General features: G+C 36.2%; 1 protein-coding gene across 1 annotated transcript in view; it reads left to right on the top strand.

Moving 5' to 3' along the window:
* ADAM10 (ADAM metallopeptidase domain 10) overlaps positions 1-16242 on the top strand; it is a 41754-nt gene that overhangs the window by 12564 nt on the left and 12948 nt on the right. Inside the window, exons 3-5 of the mRNA XM_005521464.3 lie at positions 7307-7425; positions 8621-8779; positions 15613-15716. Coding sequence (XP_005521521.1) covers positions 7307-7425; positions 8621-8779; positions 15613-15716 — 382 coding nt within the window. The remainder of the gene's footprint in view (positions 1-7306; positions 7426-8620; positions 8780-15612; positions 15717-16242) is intronic.

Raw genomic sequence — 16242 nt, 5'->3', positions numbered from 1 at the left:
AGTAACTTCCTTTTGCATGTCAAGGTAATGTCAGTAGCTTCAGAAAGGAAGTTGGGACATCACTTAAACTGACATTGGATTTTATACATAGATTTCACCAGATCACAAAATGTGCACTTGCACTTGTTCACTTACTGGACACATCTCTTCCCTTGCAGAGAAACTGGAGTTTTCTTCCCTTTTTCAGTATAAACATTTGCAATATATTAATCATAGAATATCTTGACTTGAATTCTTATCCACTGTAGAATGTCAGAAATGTGCTGAATACTTCATAGTGAATTTGAGGACAGAGCTTAAAAAACTTTGATGATATTCTAACTGTACTTCTTTACCTAGTGACAAAACTGGGAATTCCTGAGATGCTGATGCATTCAGACGGGAAAAAGTATGTTGGTGTATTGTTTAACTCTATTTTCAGTCAACTTTTTATTTAATACATTACTAGTAACTTGTGCTTTCGAATTCCTTGCTTGATCCTGTTAATTGTCCATCTACACCCACTTTCACTACTCCTAGATTAGTTGATGACTTGCTTGGGAAAGGTGCCCACACAACTTGAGTGAACAGTTGAATTTTCAAGTGGCACTTGAACGCATAACACCTGCTTATTATTAAATTAAAGATATGTTGAGAATTTCTTTCAGATATTTTATGGTTTTCTGTAGATTTTACCTAAAATTTTATTTTTTGAGAAATAATGTAAGTTGTTCAGACATTTTTGTAGGAATCTATGGTGTGTACATGGTCCTTACAGGAAAAACTGTGGACCACAAAATTTCAATTCTTAATTAAGTCTGAGGGGTTTTTTTAAATTCTTGATTCTGTAGTAATCTCTAATCCTTCATATTGCCCTCATTATTCAGAGCTGGTAAATGTGTTTAAACAAGATAATTGTTGGCCGTATTTGAGTAGGTTATGAAAACAAAGGCAGATACCTGCAGAGAAATAATACTTGATAAGCTGAATTTTAAGAAAGTGGCATTCTGAGCATGCTGCCATGCTGAGATGGACTGAAGTAACTGAGCTAGTTATTCTTGCGTTAAAGAGGACTTCATATTGTCAACTTAAGGTTTTTATTGCACTAGATGTTCTTTTTATGGCATTTAATTTAAGTACTTTTTAAATTGTGCATACATCACAGTGCTCAATTCATGAAATGGGTCTGTCTTCTATGGTCTTGTGAGCTTGTCAGAGCAAAAAGCAGATTCAGTATTACTGGACTAATCTGAAGATCTATGTTGTGTCTCTTTCAGTTCCATGTGCACTTAAACACACCCTAAACAGCTCAGCTTCTTAAGTAGGATGGTTTAGCAGTCATCAAATAGAACCTACATGTTGGCTTTGTGAGAATTTTACTAAGTGAAGTTTTTTACAAGATTCACTTACTGCAACTCATTTTAGGCTGTCCTGAATTTGAAAAGAAAAAAAAAAATTCTTTAGTTCTTACTGGAGTCTTTTGAGTATTATTCACTGCTCTATGGCAATTCTTCAGTCATTCCCTATCTATTGTACCTTTTAAATTGTAAACCTTGACAGGTATCTTGTCAGACAAGATGCTTGTGAATCAGGTGTCACTTTCTACACCTGTTTTGCCAAAAAACCAAAACCAAACCCACCTTATGCTGATGAATGTAGGTAAAGCAGTTTTATCTTGCAGAGAATTGGGAAGCAGGGTCCTGAGTTCTTACACATTTTTTAACTGAAATGAAGTTAAAAAAACGAGAGGCTGAATCTGTGGGTTACATGTTTTGCATTTTATGAGTTTAAATACAGTTAGTTGGATTATGTGTAGCCCTCAGGGAAGAAGGCATTTGATGTTTGACTTGGGTTTGTCTGGGAGACACCTGCTACAATGGTGTTGAACTGGTGGGACAGCCCAGCCAGTGCAGAGTTTCCACTGTTCTGCTTAAATTGGTATTAATGGTTCACAGCTCTACTCTCTGGCCAGCAAACTTTAGTAGACATAGTAGACATAGCCATAGCCCTGTGCTCATATTATCAGCTAGTGGATTTATCTTCTATGTCTTTTCTTGTTTAACTAAGAAAGTTTCTTTTCTAACTACTTTCATAGTTTGAATTCATGCAGTAACTTTGCTTGTGCTTTTATTCTATCACATCTTTACCTGTTTTCTGGTTTTTGGCATCTTGTTTTTGTTAGAACATGGCATTGCATACAACTAGTCAACTTTATGTAAATACAAATGGGAAGGTTATTTTTGCTAAACAGGAAACCAGGTAGTCAACTCTATACTGAACTTCCCAAAGAAGTTTTACTGAAAGGGAAAAAAGTCAACCTTGGGTAAAGGCTTTTCTGCCTTTAAAATCTGTACACTGTCTTCTTCAGGACAGAGAGATACATTCTTAGAGTGTAAATTAGCCGACATGTGGCTTCTTGTAATCCTACTTGGATGGTTTCTGTTATCTGAGCTAGCTTGTGTTTGAAGCTATGTATATCAAGAATAATCAATGGCAAATGCATTGGAATGGAGGCTGCATCCTCATTGTGGTGTTCTAGAATACCAAGTTTAGCAAGTCTGAGTTCTGAAGGTCAGGAAAGATGTCTGAATAGCCACAAGTGTTATCATAGAGGTGTCAATGGAAAACAAACATCAGTTGCAAGCATTCTAGCTGGGATGGCTGAGTGTTCAAATACTGTGGAGATTGGGATTTACATAAGTACGTACTAGGGGATGATTGTGTGTGCATCTAGGTGGATCAAAGAGTGATGAACCTGGAGACTGTATCATGTGCTGCTTCAAAGATAAGTTTTCTTTAGTGTAAGTAACAGGACTGTGGGAATTATCAGTTAAATGATCAAGTATATTATATGGGTTTAATAGTAAGTTAAAACAATGAAAAAAAATTGTGACAGTTCTGTAGAATTGTGGGTAGTAAAATCCAGTATTGGGTTGTTAAGCTGCCTTCTATTTACTATAGTTCAGAGCTGGAATGAGTCTGACAGTCTTGTGGGAACTGTGTAGATTGTGGAATGCCTCATGGAAGCAGTTAGAAAGAAGAGCTCAAGTTATTATCCCCATCCATTTATAGAACTCCCTTCCATTTCTCCAAGAAGAGAGTCTTTCAGTTCTTAGATAGGAAAAGTAAGGATAAAAGACTTGTACCTCAAGCAGAACAGTATTTTCTAGATGCTGACTTGTGAGGAGGCTGATGGAGCCATGGCTGTGAGGATATTTCTGATTCCTACTGGGAAGAAAATACTGTGAACCTAAAAATGGACTCTCCTTGTACTGAAGTCATATTACATATTGCTGCCAACTCATTCCCTTCAGTTTTCTTTCCCCAGTCACTTCTTTCAGCTGTGGAGTAACTCCTCCATCTCCACATTCCCCTTTCTCTTTTCTCCACAATCTCCTCAGGTCATTTAATGATTCTTGTCACCAGTAACAGCAATTTGACTGAGGAAAGGCAGAAAAGGGAAAGCACCAAGTGCCCTTTTTGTATGCCAGATAACAGCTTTTTCTGCAGTTTTGTGGAAGTCTGCAGACATGGTATGAGTGACCCAATATATTGGACATTGCATCATAGTGAAATCTTAGAAGGTAACTGGCATTGAAAGGAAATGGAATAATAGATTCAACATTAACTCTTGCATGTAAGCCTTTATATACCCTTTACCAAATGGTGTCAGTATATAAACATGTCTTGTTTTTTGGTTTCTTTCAAGTACTTGCTCTGATTAGAGTGCAGGATCAACATAACTTGAGCCCATGGGAAAGTACTGTGTCTTAGCTTTGTGTGGTGCTCTCAACTATAATTTTTCTTTAATTATGACTGAATTGCTGTGTTACTTGCGAATTGGACATAGTCTCCCTGAGGTAAGCTAAAGAGAAATAAAAATCTACCTCTTGATAGTCTTTTGGGTACTGCCATTAATATATAACACGTAGTTTATTATCAAAGCAGATTATGTAATTTTATATGTGTGCATAGATTAAAGGTTTTACCAAAATTCTGCCTACAGCCAAATGGACAACCAAATAGTAACTAAGTAGTGTTCTCTTACCGTATCAGTTTTCAGATCTGTGGAAGACAGAAGCAGTAACAAATAAACAAGGTCAAAACTTGGTCTTAATTGACTTTATTCTAGAGATCACTACTGCTAGGACGTGTCTTCTGTGGGGCAGAAAGTGTGTAAACAAAATATACATTTTACTGAAATTAGTTAGTCTTCTGCCTGGTGTGTTGCTAGACTAAGGAATAGCATAGTTTACACTGAGAATTTGGTGCATGCTGTAGAAATTGTAATTGCCAAAAGGCTTATTTGAAGCTTTTTCTTTCCTCCTTTATGGCTAGTTTAGAAACCATATTCAGTAATGATATAGACAGATTTGTTTAACTTCCCTGGAGTCTCCTGTCCTCAGAAGAATCATGAAGTTACTGGATTTAAGCCAGAGTAGAATTTATGTTTGAAGTTTGGTGATGTGCTCCAGTTGTTGATTATTGGAAGTAGAGATGAACAGATGCTCCACCACCCTCCCAAGCCCCTTTCCTCCCCACAGTCCCAAGCTCTCTTCCCTCCTTTGGTGCAGGAGAAATAAAAGAATATTTGTCAATTTTTCATTATTAAGAAGGTGAACAGGCCAGACAGATAATCCTGTTCTCATCAAGTGTGTTTGAATGACTAAGAAAGGACTGGTTTAAAAATAGCTGAGAGATGGTCAGGTTATCTAATAGTCTAAGTTAAGAAATCAAATAGAGAACTGTTAGTGTGAAGCACAGTGGAGCTTTTTTTGTATTTGAAATAATTCTCTAATCCTGCAAATAGAGCTAATTTTTTTAAAAGATAGATAATCGGCAATGTGGGTTAGAATCTATAGTGTTTATTATGTAGCAATGTGGAAAGCCTAGGGCTCATCCATCCCTGGTGGTCTTGGGGTTATATTAATCTAAACTTGGTAAATTACAGCTTTCAGGCTGAGATCAGGTCCTGGGTTTTTTCCCCACTGCTGATACATATGGGAGTTAATACATCAGAAGTCCTGCATTCTCTTTCACTGGTAACTTCAAAGCCATATATTATATTATATATTGCTGATGCAATTGAGTGTTAGAGACAACTTCTCCACAGTTTATTTGAAACACAGGTGAAATACAACCAGAAAAATGTGATTTTAAAGAAATGGTGCATACACTTCTGAAAGAAAAATGCTGTATAGAGCGAGGGTTTTCTTCCAAATAACTTTCTTTCATGAGGAAAGGTAACAAACCTTCTGTTAAATACTAGAGAAGGGAAGAGAGATTCTAATGGGTCCAGCATCTATTGCCATTTAACTTCAGTTCAAATGCACTGAGGGTCTGATCCATCCTCAAGTGGGACAACTCAGTCACAGAAAAAGCTCAACCTAAAATGGCACTCACATCTGTGTAACACCCTGAACAGTGTATTACATTCAAAGCAAGTATAACTTTTTCAGGTACTTAAATGAAGCCATATTCTCATCAGTGTTGGTCTTAATTTCTTTCTACCTGTTCATTTTTAACTTCTGGCCAGGAGAGCCACATAAGTGGCTTCAAGTCTCCACACTGCCCACCACTCCACCCTTGAAAAATTTGTTGGGTAATTTTGTAGCCTTGAGTCCTACCATATGTCTCTGGGTTTCTTGTTCACGTTATTTCTTCTTCCTCATGAACCTCTGGGTTACCAAAGGACTGTTGTGGCAGTGGTAATAAAAAGACAAACTTGAAGAACAATAATTCTCATTTCTTGTCTCAGTGATGCCAGTATCTGGGTGCACAGTGAACTGTTCCTTCCTTTGTAACAGGAGAATCTTCCTCATAAAATACATCTATACTGGAGCTGTGGTGGGAGCACTGCTGGCTTGGCACAAAGCCTGAGTCCCAGGGAATTGCGGAAGTTTAACCTTCCCCATCTACCAGCTGCATCTCAGAGTTTCATAACCTCATAGCCAGATACCTATGACACATTGCCAGAGGAAGGGGACTTGCTTTGAAGCTTTATTAACACTGTGGCAGTAATAGTAAATATAGTTTGATTGTGAAATGCTGTTTGCATTACTGAATAGTCAAGATGAGTCACTGCAGCCCTTCCCAGGTTTTAAGTGCCGGCATGGCTTTTTTTTGATCTTGAAGTTTGCATCTTAATGTACATCTTAATGTTTCAAAATACTTATAGCTATGGTGTCATACTTAACGTGCAGGTGGAGACTGAAGATGCAGTTTGTGTATGCTTCAGCTCATTAGTGAAAAGTAACTAGATTTAATCAACTTTACACTGTGGCTCTTAATTGCTTGGGTTATTTTATTGGTAGCCTCCTAACTTTCACTGTGAAGGTCAGCTCTGCTGGTCATGTTTTTAGTTGAAGACTCAAACCCAGATGTACTCAACTTACCAAGAGTTATATTTTGTGTAACAAATTTGTGACATAACTATAATATTCCTTCAATTTCATCATTGTGCGGAGAAAGAAAAATACAGGAAGAAAATCAAGTCTAAAATTGGAATGGCTGAAGTTTCAACAACTTCATGATCTTTATTTGCACAAATGTTTATACAAAATTTAAGAGAATACCAAATAAAATTCTGAAGCAAGCTTAATGGTTGTCACAGGTATGAATTCATATAATGTCAGGTATTTTAAAACACTTCAGTTATGTTGCTTGCTTCAATGAAATTCCTGCTGTCATACAAGGAAGCTGTTTCATATAAAGTTTGGCAGTAGGATTTGCATTAAAGTACATCGTATTGCAAATGAACCCAGTGATTTAATGAATAGATCTGTTTACGTAGTTGTTCATGTGACTCCACCAGTTTGAGTATTTTTATTAGATGTTGTTTCCCATCTTATTTTTTGAGTTTCAGTTGAAACACTGATGAACTCACCTACATTTAATTTACCTTATTTAAATTTTAAGTGTCATCAATGAAAGTAAAATAAGTGAAAGCTGTTTTTATCTGTTCTGCTTCAAGTGCTATGAAGTGAAATAGTTGCATTTTTCCTAAGCTACCCAAGTGCCTTCTGAAGAACTGGGAACAAGTGTATAGTCCAAGTCAACATTTTAGAATTATGTGTTTAAGTCTAATGTGTTTTCTGGCTTAAATCTTGTAATTTTAGCTATTTATATCAAAAACATCTAAAGAATTTTGCTTAAAAAGTCCTTCCAGGCTCTGGTCTAATTCTTGTTCAGTAAACACATTTTCTACAGATAAGTTTTACAAGGTCTGCAAATTGATTGCACAAAAACGTTGTTTTGCAGTACTTTATTTAGTGCTCATGTAGCTGAAGCTCAAAGCCAATTTACTGTCTTGTTTTATTCATTTTAGACAATTCAACCTTCGAATGAAGAGAGATACATCTCTTTTTAGTGATGACTTTAAAGTAGAAATATCAAACCAAGTAATTGATTATGATACCTCCCATATTTACACTGGACACATTTATGGTAAGTCTAACAATTTAAAATGGATGAAAGTACAGCAATTTTAAACAGGAATTTTCTAATAGTGCATGGAGAAAATTAGTGTCTGTATGATTAGATTATTGTTAAACTTTAATAATGCATCTGACACATTTAAACTCCCATCTGCTTTTATATGAGTCACACTTAAATGAGTATGTAATATCTAGTATCTAAATGTAATAATTCTTATACCCATAAAACTTGAATTTCAAATCTGTTTATAAACATACTCTTCATAGAAGTCTGATACATTTAAAAAAAAGAGAAAAGTTGTATGCATTGAAGAAAAAAGAAATCGGGTACCATTCTTAGTTGAAAGCAATAAAAGCAATACCATCATTAAGGGTAATATACCTGATTTTAGTAAATACAAAAGATAAAATTGATTAAAAATGAAGAAGAATTACAGAATTAAAAGCAGATGGAAGGTAGAAATGGATTAAGATTTACTCTGCCCCTTTTTATGTTTCTTCTATTTTCCTGAAGGTCTTTCTGAGCCATGTTCTGCACTCTTGAAGTGGGCATTTTGAACTTTGAAAAGTAATAAACACAGGGCTTCATATGCATCTAGGTAGACCAGTTATTTTGAGTAGGTCAGGAGGCTTTTTGACAGTGTGATTCTGAACTTTCCTCAGTGGAGGAGCATATAAACATTCTTTTAGCAGAGTAATCTTCATCCTTTATATGAGAAAGGCTGTTGGGATGCTGCATGTTGTAGCAGTCAGTGATTAAACTTTGACAGTTGTACTTTTCCTGATTGTGACTGCTTCAAATACAAATTCACTCCATGCCACGTTTCAACCTAGCTACAATTTTAAGAGGATTATGCTTGAAGAGAAAAATGGATGTCTTGAATGTAGGGAAGTCTTTCTTTGAAAGCTTTCAAAGTTCTGTATATGCTCCAATTTTATTATTTATTATTTCTAATTGTATGAATGGATGTATAAGGACAGGATTTGATTATAGAATTACATGCTGTGTATGTATCAGCTTTAAAATACAGAGTTTAATTCTTCATTATATACTTTTTAAACATTTCATTTATGTACCTGATTGGGAAGCTGCTGAACTTAGTGACTGTGATTTTGCTGTAACTGTCTGAGTGGTGAATAATCTTAGTCTTAAAAAGGATTTTTGAAGGGTATAAAACAACCAAATGCACTTTGTCCCTTAACAGGTGAGCAGGGAAGTTTTACTCATGGGTCTGTTATTGATGGAAAATTTGAAGGATTCATCCAAACTCACAGTGGCACCTTTTATATTGAACCAGCAGAGAGATACATAAAGGACAGAAACCTACCATTCCACTCTGTCATTTATCATGAAGATGATATCAGTGAGTACTTCCATTTCGTGCTGCAGATGAAATATTTTTTTTATTAAATGTCAAGACCTGTATGCCATTTGTGAGCATCAAATGAGACTTTGGCTTGTGTATGACACTGTTAATTGTACTGTCCTCAAATGATTTATACAGAGTTACGGTGTGAGAGAGATTTATGGCAAACCATAGTCAGTCTTTAATTCTGCCATTTTAAGAAATCCTTAGCAGTCAGGCTTAAGTGTGCAAGCAGTACATTTCCTACCCAATGAATACATGTTTCTTTGAAAAATACATTTTTAAAAAGTTTTATACTGATTGCTCTTCCATGTGATCTGGTAAATAAAAGAGAAGAGTTCAGGTCACTAAATGATTACTTATATCTCATGATGGTGACATCTGTGTGAAATAAAAGCTTTGTCTGCATGTGTCTCTCACATGTGCCTTCAGAGAGCTCTTAAGAAGAGGTGGTGGCACCCAGTATGTCCCATTTTACACAACAGCTGGTGGAAGTGTACAGAGAGTAGTATTGAAATTTGACATGTGTATCCCCAGAAATCTAGCTTCAGTTGAAAATGCTTGGAAGGGTAAAAAAGTACCATGAAATACTTGTACATCTTCAGAACTGATGCACCAGAGTTCTCCCGCAGTTTGCCTGCGTATTTATGTATGATCAGTCTTCAGATGCAATACAAATAAGTTTTGTTTGATGCTTAAGTTCTATTGAACCTCAAAAGTACTGCAACAAAGTTGTGATTCCAAGTTTGAATCCTTCAAGGATCAAGGAAGTATCAAAGGTAGATGTTTGCAGCGTCAGTTTAAGACTAACTTTAGGTTATTGAAGCTAACGAAGTGTCTTTCCAGCTAACTTCAGGATGTCGGTCTTGCTTAAAAGTCAGTTTAAACCATAACTTCATTTAAAAACATGTCCCATCAGGCCACTGTGCAAGCCCTAGGAGACTTGAGTTTGAAATCTCATTTGGAATTGGATGAGGAGGCTTGGATTAGATCACTAGAAATTACTTGAACCACTCTGATAATGATATATGTATAAGTCATTTTCAAAGTATGTCATAATGAGACTGCATTGTGAAAAGAAGTGTCAAAGAATAGGAAGTTAGATGAGGAAAATTTCTGTGATTTGGTTTTGTATATTATAATTTTCTTGGTGCTGTAAGCCAGTGAAAAAAACAGGGTTATTGCATATTGCTCTCCTTGATTACTTCTCTTGTGTGAATGCAGTGAAATGATCTCTCTCCATTAAAAATTCAGCAAATTTGGGTGGGTTTTATGTATTTTACTTTCAGTGGCAGTATATGTGCTGTCTCTGAGTATATTAAAATTGCTGTGAGCTAGAAAATACATTTGTCCTTCCTGTTATCTCATTCTGTAAGTATGATTACTAACCCAAAAGCAAATAGAATTTCCATAATGTTAAAGAGCTTGTGAACAAAAGCATTTACTGGATATGTGAACAGTATTTGTTTTCTAAGTGTATATTTTCCTGGTGCTTACAAGATCCATACTTGAGAATAATTCTATGGGATAACATTCTGTCGTTTTGATTCTTAAAGAGAAGCTGCAGCATGAGCTTTGTTTTCATCTCTACAGAGCATTGCCAGTCAGTTCAGCAGGGGGGAGTCAGTTCAAAGGGGAGAAGACAGTTTTCCCTGTAAGCTGCAGTTGGAGTATTAATGGCTTTGCTGCTGTAGCAGGAGAGTAGTGTGAGAAAAGTAATAAAAAAGTTACAAAAGTTTGGCATGGAACTGTGAGATACGTATTTCATAACATTTCTGTGAATAATTCACAAATACTTCTAAGTTTTGTGTTGCATCTTAGAGGTCTCACTGAACAGTTTAGTTCACTGCTTGATAGTGGGAATGTTGAACTTCCACTTATGTAGGACTTTGTGTAAATAAGTCACTGTCAGCTTTTTAAAGGGTTTTATTAACTAACCCTGTTGTTGAAAAGAGGGGGAGGAGGAAAGTAAGAGACATAAGGCAGTGATGTGCCCAGTTTCCAAAGGCTGAGACAAGAAGATTTGTCTCATGTCCCAGTTCCTTATGCTGTAAATAGTGAGTGACTAAAAATACTCTTCACTGTTATCGAATACTGACAGAAATAGAACTGTGCCTTAAAGAAGCAGATAAATTGATTTTATGAAAGTTACTATTGCTGTTTTGTAGGAGTGATCTCTGTTGGAAGTGTAATTTGATGGCTTTGGGAAGAGGAAGAAGTAATGTTGAAATTGGTTTTTACTAATGTCTTATTAAAGTGAATGGGAGCAGGGTATATTGGGGTCTTTTTAATTATTCAGGTATTGGCATGTTGGTTTACATAATTTTTCTTCTTGAATCTAGTGCATCAAAACCATAAGTTTGAAACAAAATCAGATTATCAGAGGGGATGGTCTAAATCTATTCCAGTGAGCCACATTAAAGCAGCAGTACAGTGTGGCTTCCAAATCACCAAGTGAGTGAACATTGCTGCTTGCTCAGCAGGATTGAAAATAACCCATCCTGGAGTGAAGTCTAAGCAGCACTATTTAAAAACACATCACTCCTGTTGGTTACTGCCAGTGCAGTCTGATGTGCCTGTGTTCTGATTGTCTAGTGTCACTTCAGTCATTGGCATCATAGATGCCTCTAGGATTTCTGTTGTCTGAAGTATCTGGAGTATACAACTGCTTCTGTCTCTTTCTGAAGAGTGCTTTTGAAGCTAAATTATTTTTGTCATTCATGAGACCTATTTTTGCATTAAATTGCAGCTCCAAAAAAAACCCAGCAACTCAAAAAAGCTAAGTTTTGTAGTAGATTTGCTGTTAATTTGTTGTTACTGCTCTAATCTAAAGCTAGCTCTCATGAAATCAAGTCAAACCACTACTATCTTATGTAGGACAAAAGCAACAAAAATGATCACATTTCTATCTCTGGAGAGACTGAGGTAAAAAGTCATCTTGGCTTTAATTTGGGTATTTTTTTGGTCACCCATGTTTCAGCCTTTTGAAACAATATGCTTTTTAGTGCTTTTCAGAAACCACAATGCAACATATGATTAGCATCTCAATGAGTTCTTTTTCAGTAGTTAAACAAAAGTTGTTTTGTAAATGGGGATTATATTGTCAACTTTATAAGGCAGCTTTTGTCTGTTACAGTGGATCTGGTGACCAGTGGAAGGCAGTCTTCTATTCATGACTTGAAACACAAGTTGAATGATTTTAGTTTCTAAACCAGTCTTGATCAAAATGTTTTATAATTTAGGGTTAGAAAGATGCAAATTGCTGTTTACATTAAGATACTTACGAAGCATTTCTTTAAGGATGAGGATATATTTACTTTATTTAAATCATATTTGCTTCAAGTGTATCCCTGAGTCATACTGTAAAATACAAAATCAGTATTTCTTCAGATCAACAGTATACAGAAAAATTCTGTTCAGACCTTCCGGAAAATTAACATGGTCACTTAATTTGTCTTTATGATGTTGGAAGGGCCATACAACTAAGAACAAAAAGTGAAGTGGTCTGTAATTTTGCAAAGCCCTATCAGCTGAACAGACTGACCATTGCAAACTGTGTTATTGATGAGAACCTGATTTCTTTTTCATCACGTTGTGATGACAGTTGTCATGGACAACATCAGAGTGCTGAAAATGAAACTTATAATAAGGATTTTTTTTGGTATCTGCTTATATTTGAGTTTTATTCTGACATTATTGCTTTTGCTACTATTGAGTAAATCTCTATAGCTGTTAAAGAATTGAGTTTTCATCATTTGTAATGGAAGTTTGATGTCATCCTTGCCCAAGATGCCTAAATCCAGTAATTATTAAGTAGTTAACCTAAATGCTTAACAGATCATACTATTTACTGGTAATCAGAAGAAGAAAAATTAAGTGTTCAGGAATGTCTTTGTGGAAGGTAGTAGTACATCTTAAATGGAAAAAAAAACTTACTTTGAGCATCTGGAGTTGTATATATCATTAAAAATCATCTGCCATCTAGTTAGAATAAGACATTGTAGTCAGAAGGTATGAAATGACAAGATTTTGTGTGGTTTTTAGATTTATGGCTATTTTATTCTACTCTTTATTATTATTTTAACATTCTGTCAGGATGTACAAAACCTGAAAGTGGACAGTACTGGAAAAGAAAAAGTTGGGGTTTTTTTGCTTAATGATTTTTTCCTAGTTAGAAGATTGAACTTGTTATTAACCTCTTCTACTCTAGCTCTGTTGGAAAATAGTCTTCTGTTTTCTCCTCAACTCTGCATTCACTGTAAGCACTCATTTCATGGTGAAAGCAGGTTTTTTCCTTTTCACTTCTCAGGGTTGTGGTAGGGATAGGCTAAGAAGCTCTTGATGCCAAAGAGCTGGCAGAAGGCTGCACAGAAAGCTGGCACATCTCAGAGCACTGAAATGCTTCACAAGAGAATGGATTGTGGGTCAAAACTGGCCAAGTCATCTGGCACCATGGAGTTCTTGCTTAGCTTCATTTAAAATTTTAAATTTATTTAAGGTATTTAAAAATGGAACTACTGCAGGGGATGATGGAAATAGAGAGACTCAAAAGACGGCAAGGGAATGGTGCCTTCACAGTTAGGGGCAGTTTAGCATTTAGCAAATAAAACTTCATATGCAACTTTCCCTGTAAGTTAGAAATGGTTCCAAAGTGATGAGCAGGGTGGTTTCAAATCTCTCCCTGAGGGATTTTTCTTTTCCAGCACGTGCAAAAGCTTGACAATTGCTGTTGCAGACTGTTTTGTGTTCATTTTTTTTGTAATTTTAACTGTCATGACTTTAAAGTGTTTCTTGCTAGATTATTACTTTTGAAGTGAGAAATGTTTGAATTGCAGGCAGTCAGTATAAAAAATGTGTTAAGGGATTTCCTAACATCTTTGGGAAACAAGATAGAGAGAAAAGACAGATTATTTTGTGTAATACAGTGAGAGCTTTTATTTCCAGTACTGTTCTATCAGTTGTCATAATGCTTCAGAGTGGGGCTCCTGCAGGAGTTGCTTTCAGGGTACAGTGGTTTTCTGCAGGGGCAGTGTGTGTGGGGGAAAGGCAGGATGGGCCATTGCTCCTGGCCCTGGGTAACCTGCTCTTCTTGATAAACAGTTGGTGGTGTGAAGTCAGGTTGTAGGTAATGAAAATTTGCATTAGACTAAATACAGCAGAATTTTTTATACTCTAGTGGGAGGAAAAAAGGGTGGTGGAGATGAAGGGAAGGCTCATATCTACAGTTCTTTGCTTATAACTCCAATGCAGTGATATTAAACAGGATCCCAAAAAGTAGAAGGTGATTCCAACAGAGTGGTGCTTTTTGTGTAGCATTGATTGTAGCCAAGTCAGTGTTCCACTACCATGCTGGAGAAAATTGGGTGAGGTGACTTGCAGTAAGAGTGTATTTTTCTCTTTTTCTCTCCATTCTTCTGGCACTGTGCTGGGAGGAATGTGATGAGACAGCAATTAAAAAATGGTATTTGTGTGGTGGTGGAAATCAAAATGAGGGAAACCAGTATGTAGAGTGTCATGAAATAAACTTACAAGGTAGCAGTATCATGCATTATGACTGTAAGAAACAGGCATAAAGAGTCAAAGATAATTAAAGGCAGCTGTCAGGTGAAACCATAGCAGAGCCCATACTCCAAGGGAGCACATCTGCTGTGCTCCAGATGCTGCCAGACCTTGACTCTACAGCCCAGACTAGAGCTAGTCCAGGGCAAAATCACTGACATATGTAAAACGTGGGCATAAGGTCCTCCTTGGCTTTACAATTCTGCTCTTACGTGTCCTATTTACTCTGTGAATTTGGATCACCACTCTTCAAAAAATAAACACCTCCTCACCAAACAAGAATAAAAAAAAACAAATGAACCAACCAACAACTCCCAAAACACAACAAACCTTGGTCAAGTTTGTACCTTTCTGACAAAAGTGGCACTCCATTGAGATGGTGCTAAAACTGTGGTTTGTCCCACAGAAACTGACTTGTTAAGTATCCAGATCTGTGGCTACCATAATCTGTATTCCATTATTTCTTACTTGGGCACCAATTTATGATGGGGTTGAATCTGCAAAGAAATCAAAGGGAAAAGTATTCAGTATTTCTCAGCTCCAGAGGAAGCTTCTGCAACTACAGGTGACAAATCTGCAATAGGAACTGACATTAAAAGCTAAGCACATGTGTCTGAAGCACATTCCCTTGTGCAGTGATTATGGTGATTATGGGATATTCTCACTAGTTTGGATCTCCATCATGTTTAAGTAACATGTAGTGGTTAATTAAACCATGGTTCTATTCCCTAGAATTTCCCTTCTTATGTATTGGTAGTTAAGTAGCATAATGTGAAAACTTCCAAAAAATCAGTGGAAGATGGATAAAATAATAAAATCCTCTAAGGATGTTAGCCAGCTTTCTTAGTTTGTTTACCAAGTAGCATAAAAGCCCTTTCTCTTACCCAAGCAGTCTTTAGGATATTTGATATCTAATAACTTTCCATTGTGATGTCATGTTTTGGAGGCTGTTTTTAGTTGAAGCAAGTGGGTTCAGATGTGTAAATAAAAGCTCTTGTTCTTGTTTTAGGCACTGCTTATCATATTTTCTTGTTCTGCCTGATAAAATGACGTTAAGAAGCAAATGTCAGTTTTGTTCCGTTTGTAAAACTAAGAATGTCTTAGTAGAAATGTATAATGAAAAAAACCCTATATAAGCCTTGACTCTTCTAATGATTCCCTTAAACCACATGCACAATATTGGACACCAACTGAATAAGTTGCACTGGTGCAGCCATATTTTGGACTTGTACTTGGAATCTGAAAATTCAACCTGACCTTTCTCGTTTTAGAATATCCACATAAATATGGACCACAAGGAGGTTGTGCAGATCATTCAGTATTTGAAAGAATGCAGAAGTACCAGATGACTGGTATAGAAGAACCAGCAACCGAGGTACAACAAAGGCTAATAGATTATGTTCATTAGTACTTAGTTGGATAACTTCCTATTTCTTGTATGTTTTCTCATTTACTTTTGGGGAGCTATTATCCCTCCACATTGTGAGATACTTAAATTATTGCTGGTGGTTTCTTTTTAACATAATTTTTCTAAATTCTTTTTCTCATTGCTTCTGTAGCCCAGATATGCTGCTTATAGCCTTAATGAATCCTACATGATTTCAAATTTTTCAACAGTTAGAATTTTAGATGGATGTGGAAATCAAGCTTGAAATGAGGAATATACTTTATTGCAATTGAGAAGGAAGAGTTTCAAGATCCCTTGATCTCCAAGTAATACATTGGTTCTAAAGACTAGTAACTTCTAGATTTTCATGTTATGTTAATAGAACACACTTGGGATATCTGAGTGCTTTCAGTGAAAAATTAAGTAATGTTGGTGGGAGGGTCTTCCTAAAAACTCTGTAAGCTTATGGGGTTACAGCACATTACAGATTAGCTTCTGGGAGAGGTAAGTGTCC

The sequence above is a fragment of the Pseudopodoces humilis genome, chromosome 16 (assembly GCF_049639895.1).
Source record: "Pseudopodoces humilis isolate 2021_Gansu_Grassland_sample_001 chromosome 16, ASM4963989v1, whole genome shotgun sequence".
Classification (NCBI taxonomy): Eukaryota; Metazoa; Chordata; class Aves; order Passeriformes; family Paridae; genus Pseudopodoces; species Pseudopodoces humilis.
Note: the sequence above shows the minus strand (reverse complement) of the source record. Positions and strands in the feature narration are given on the sequence as shown.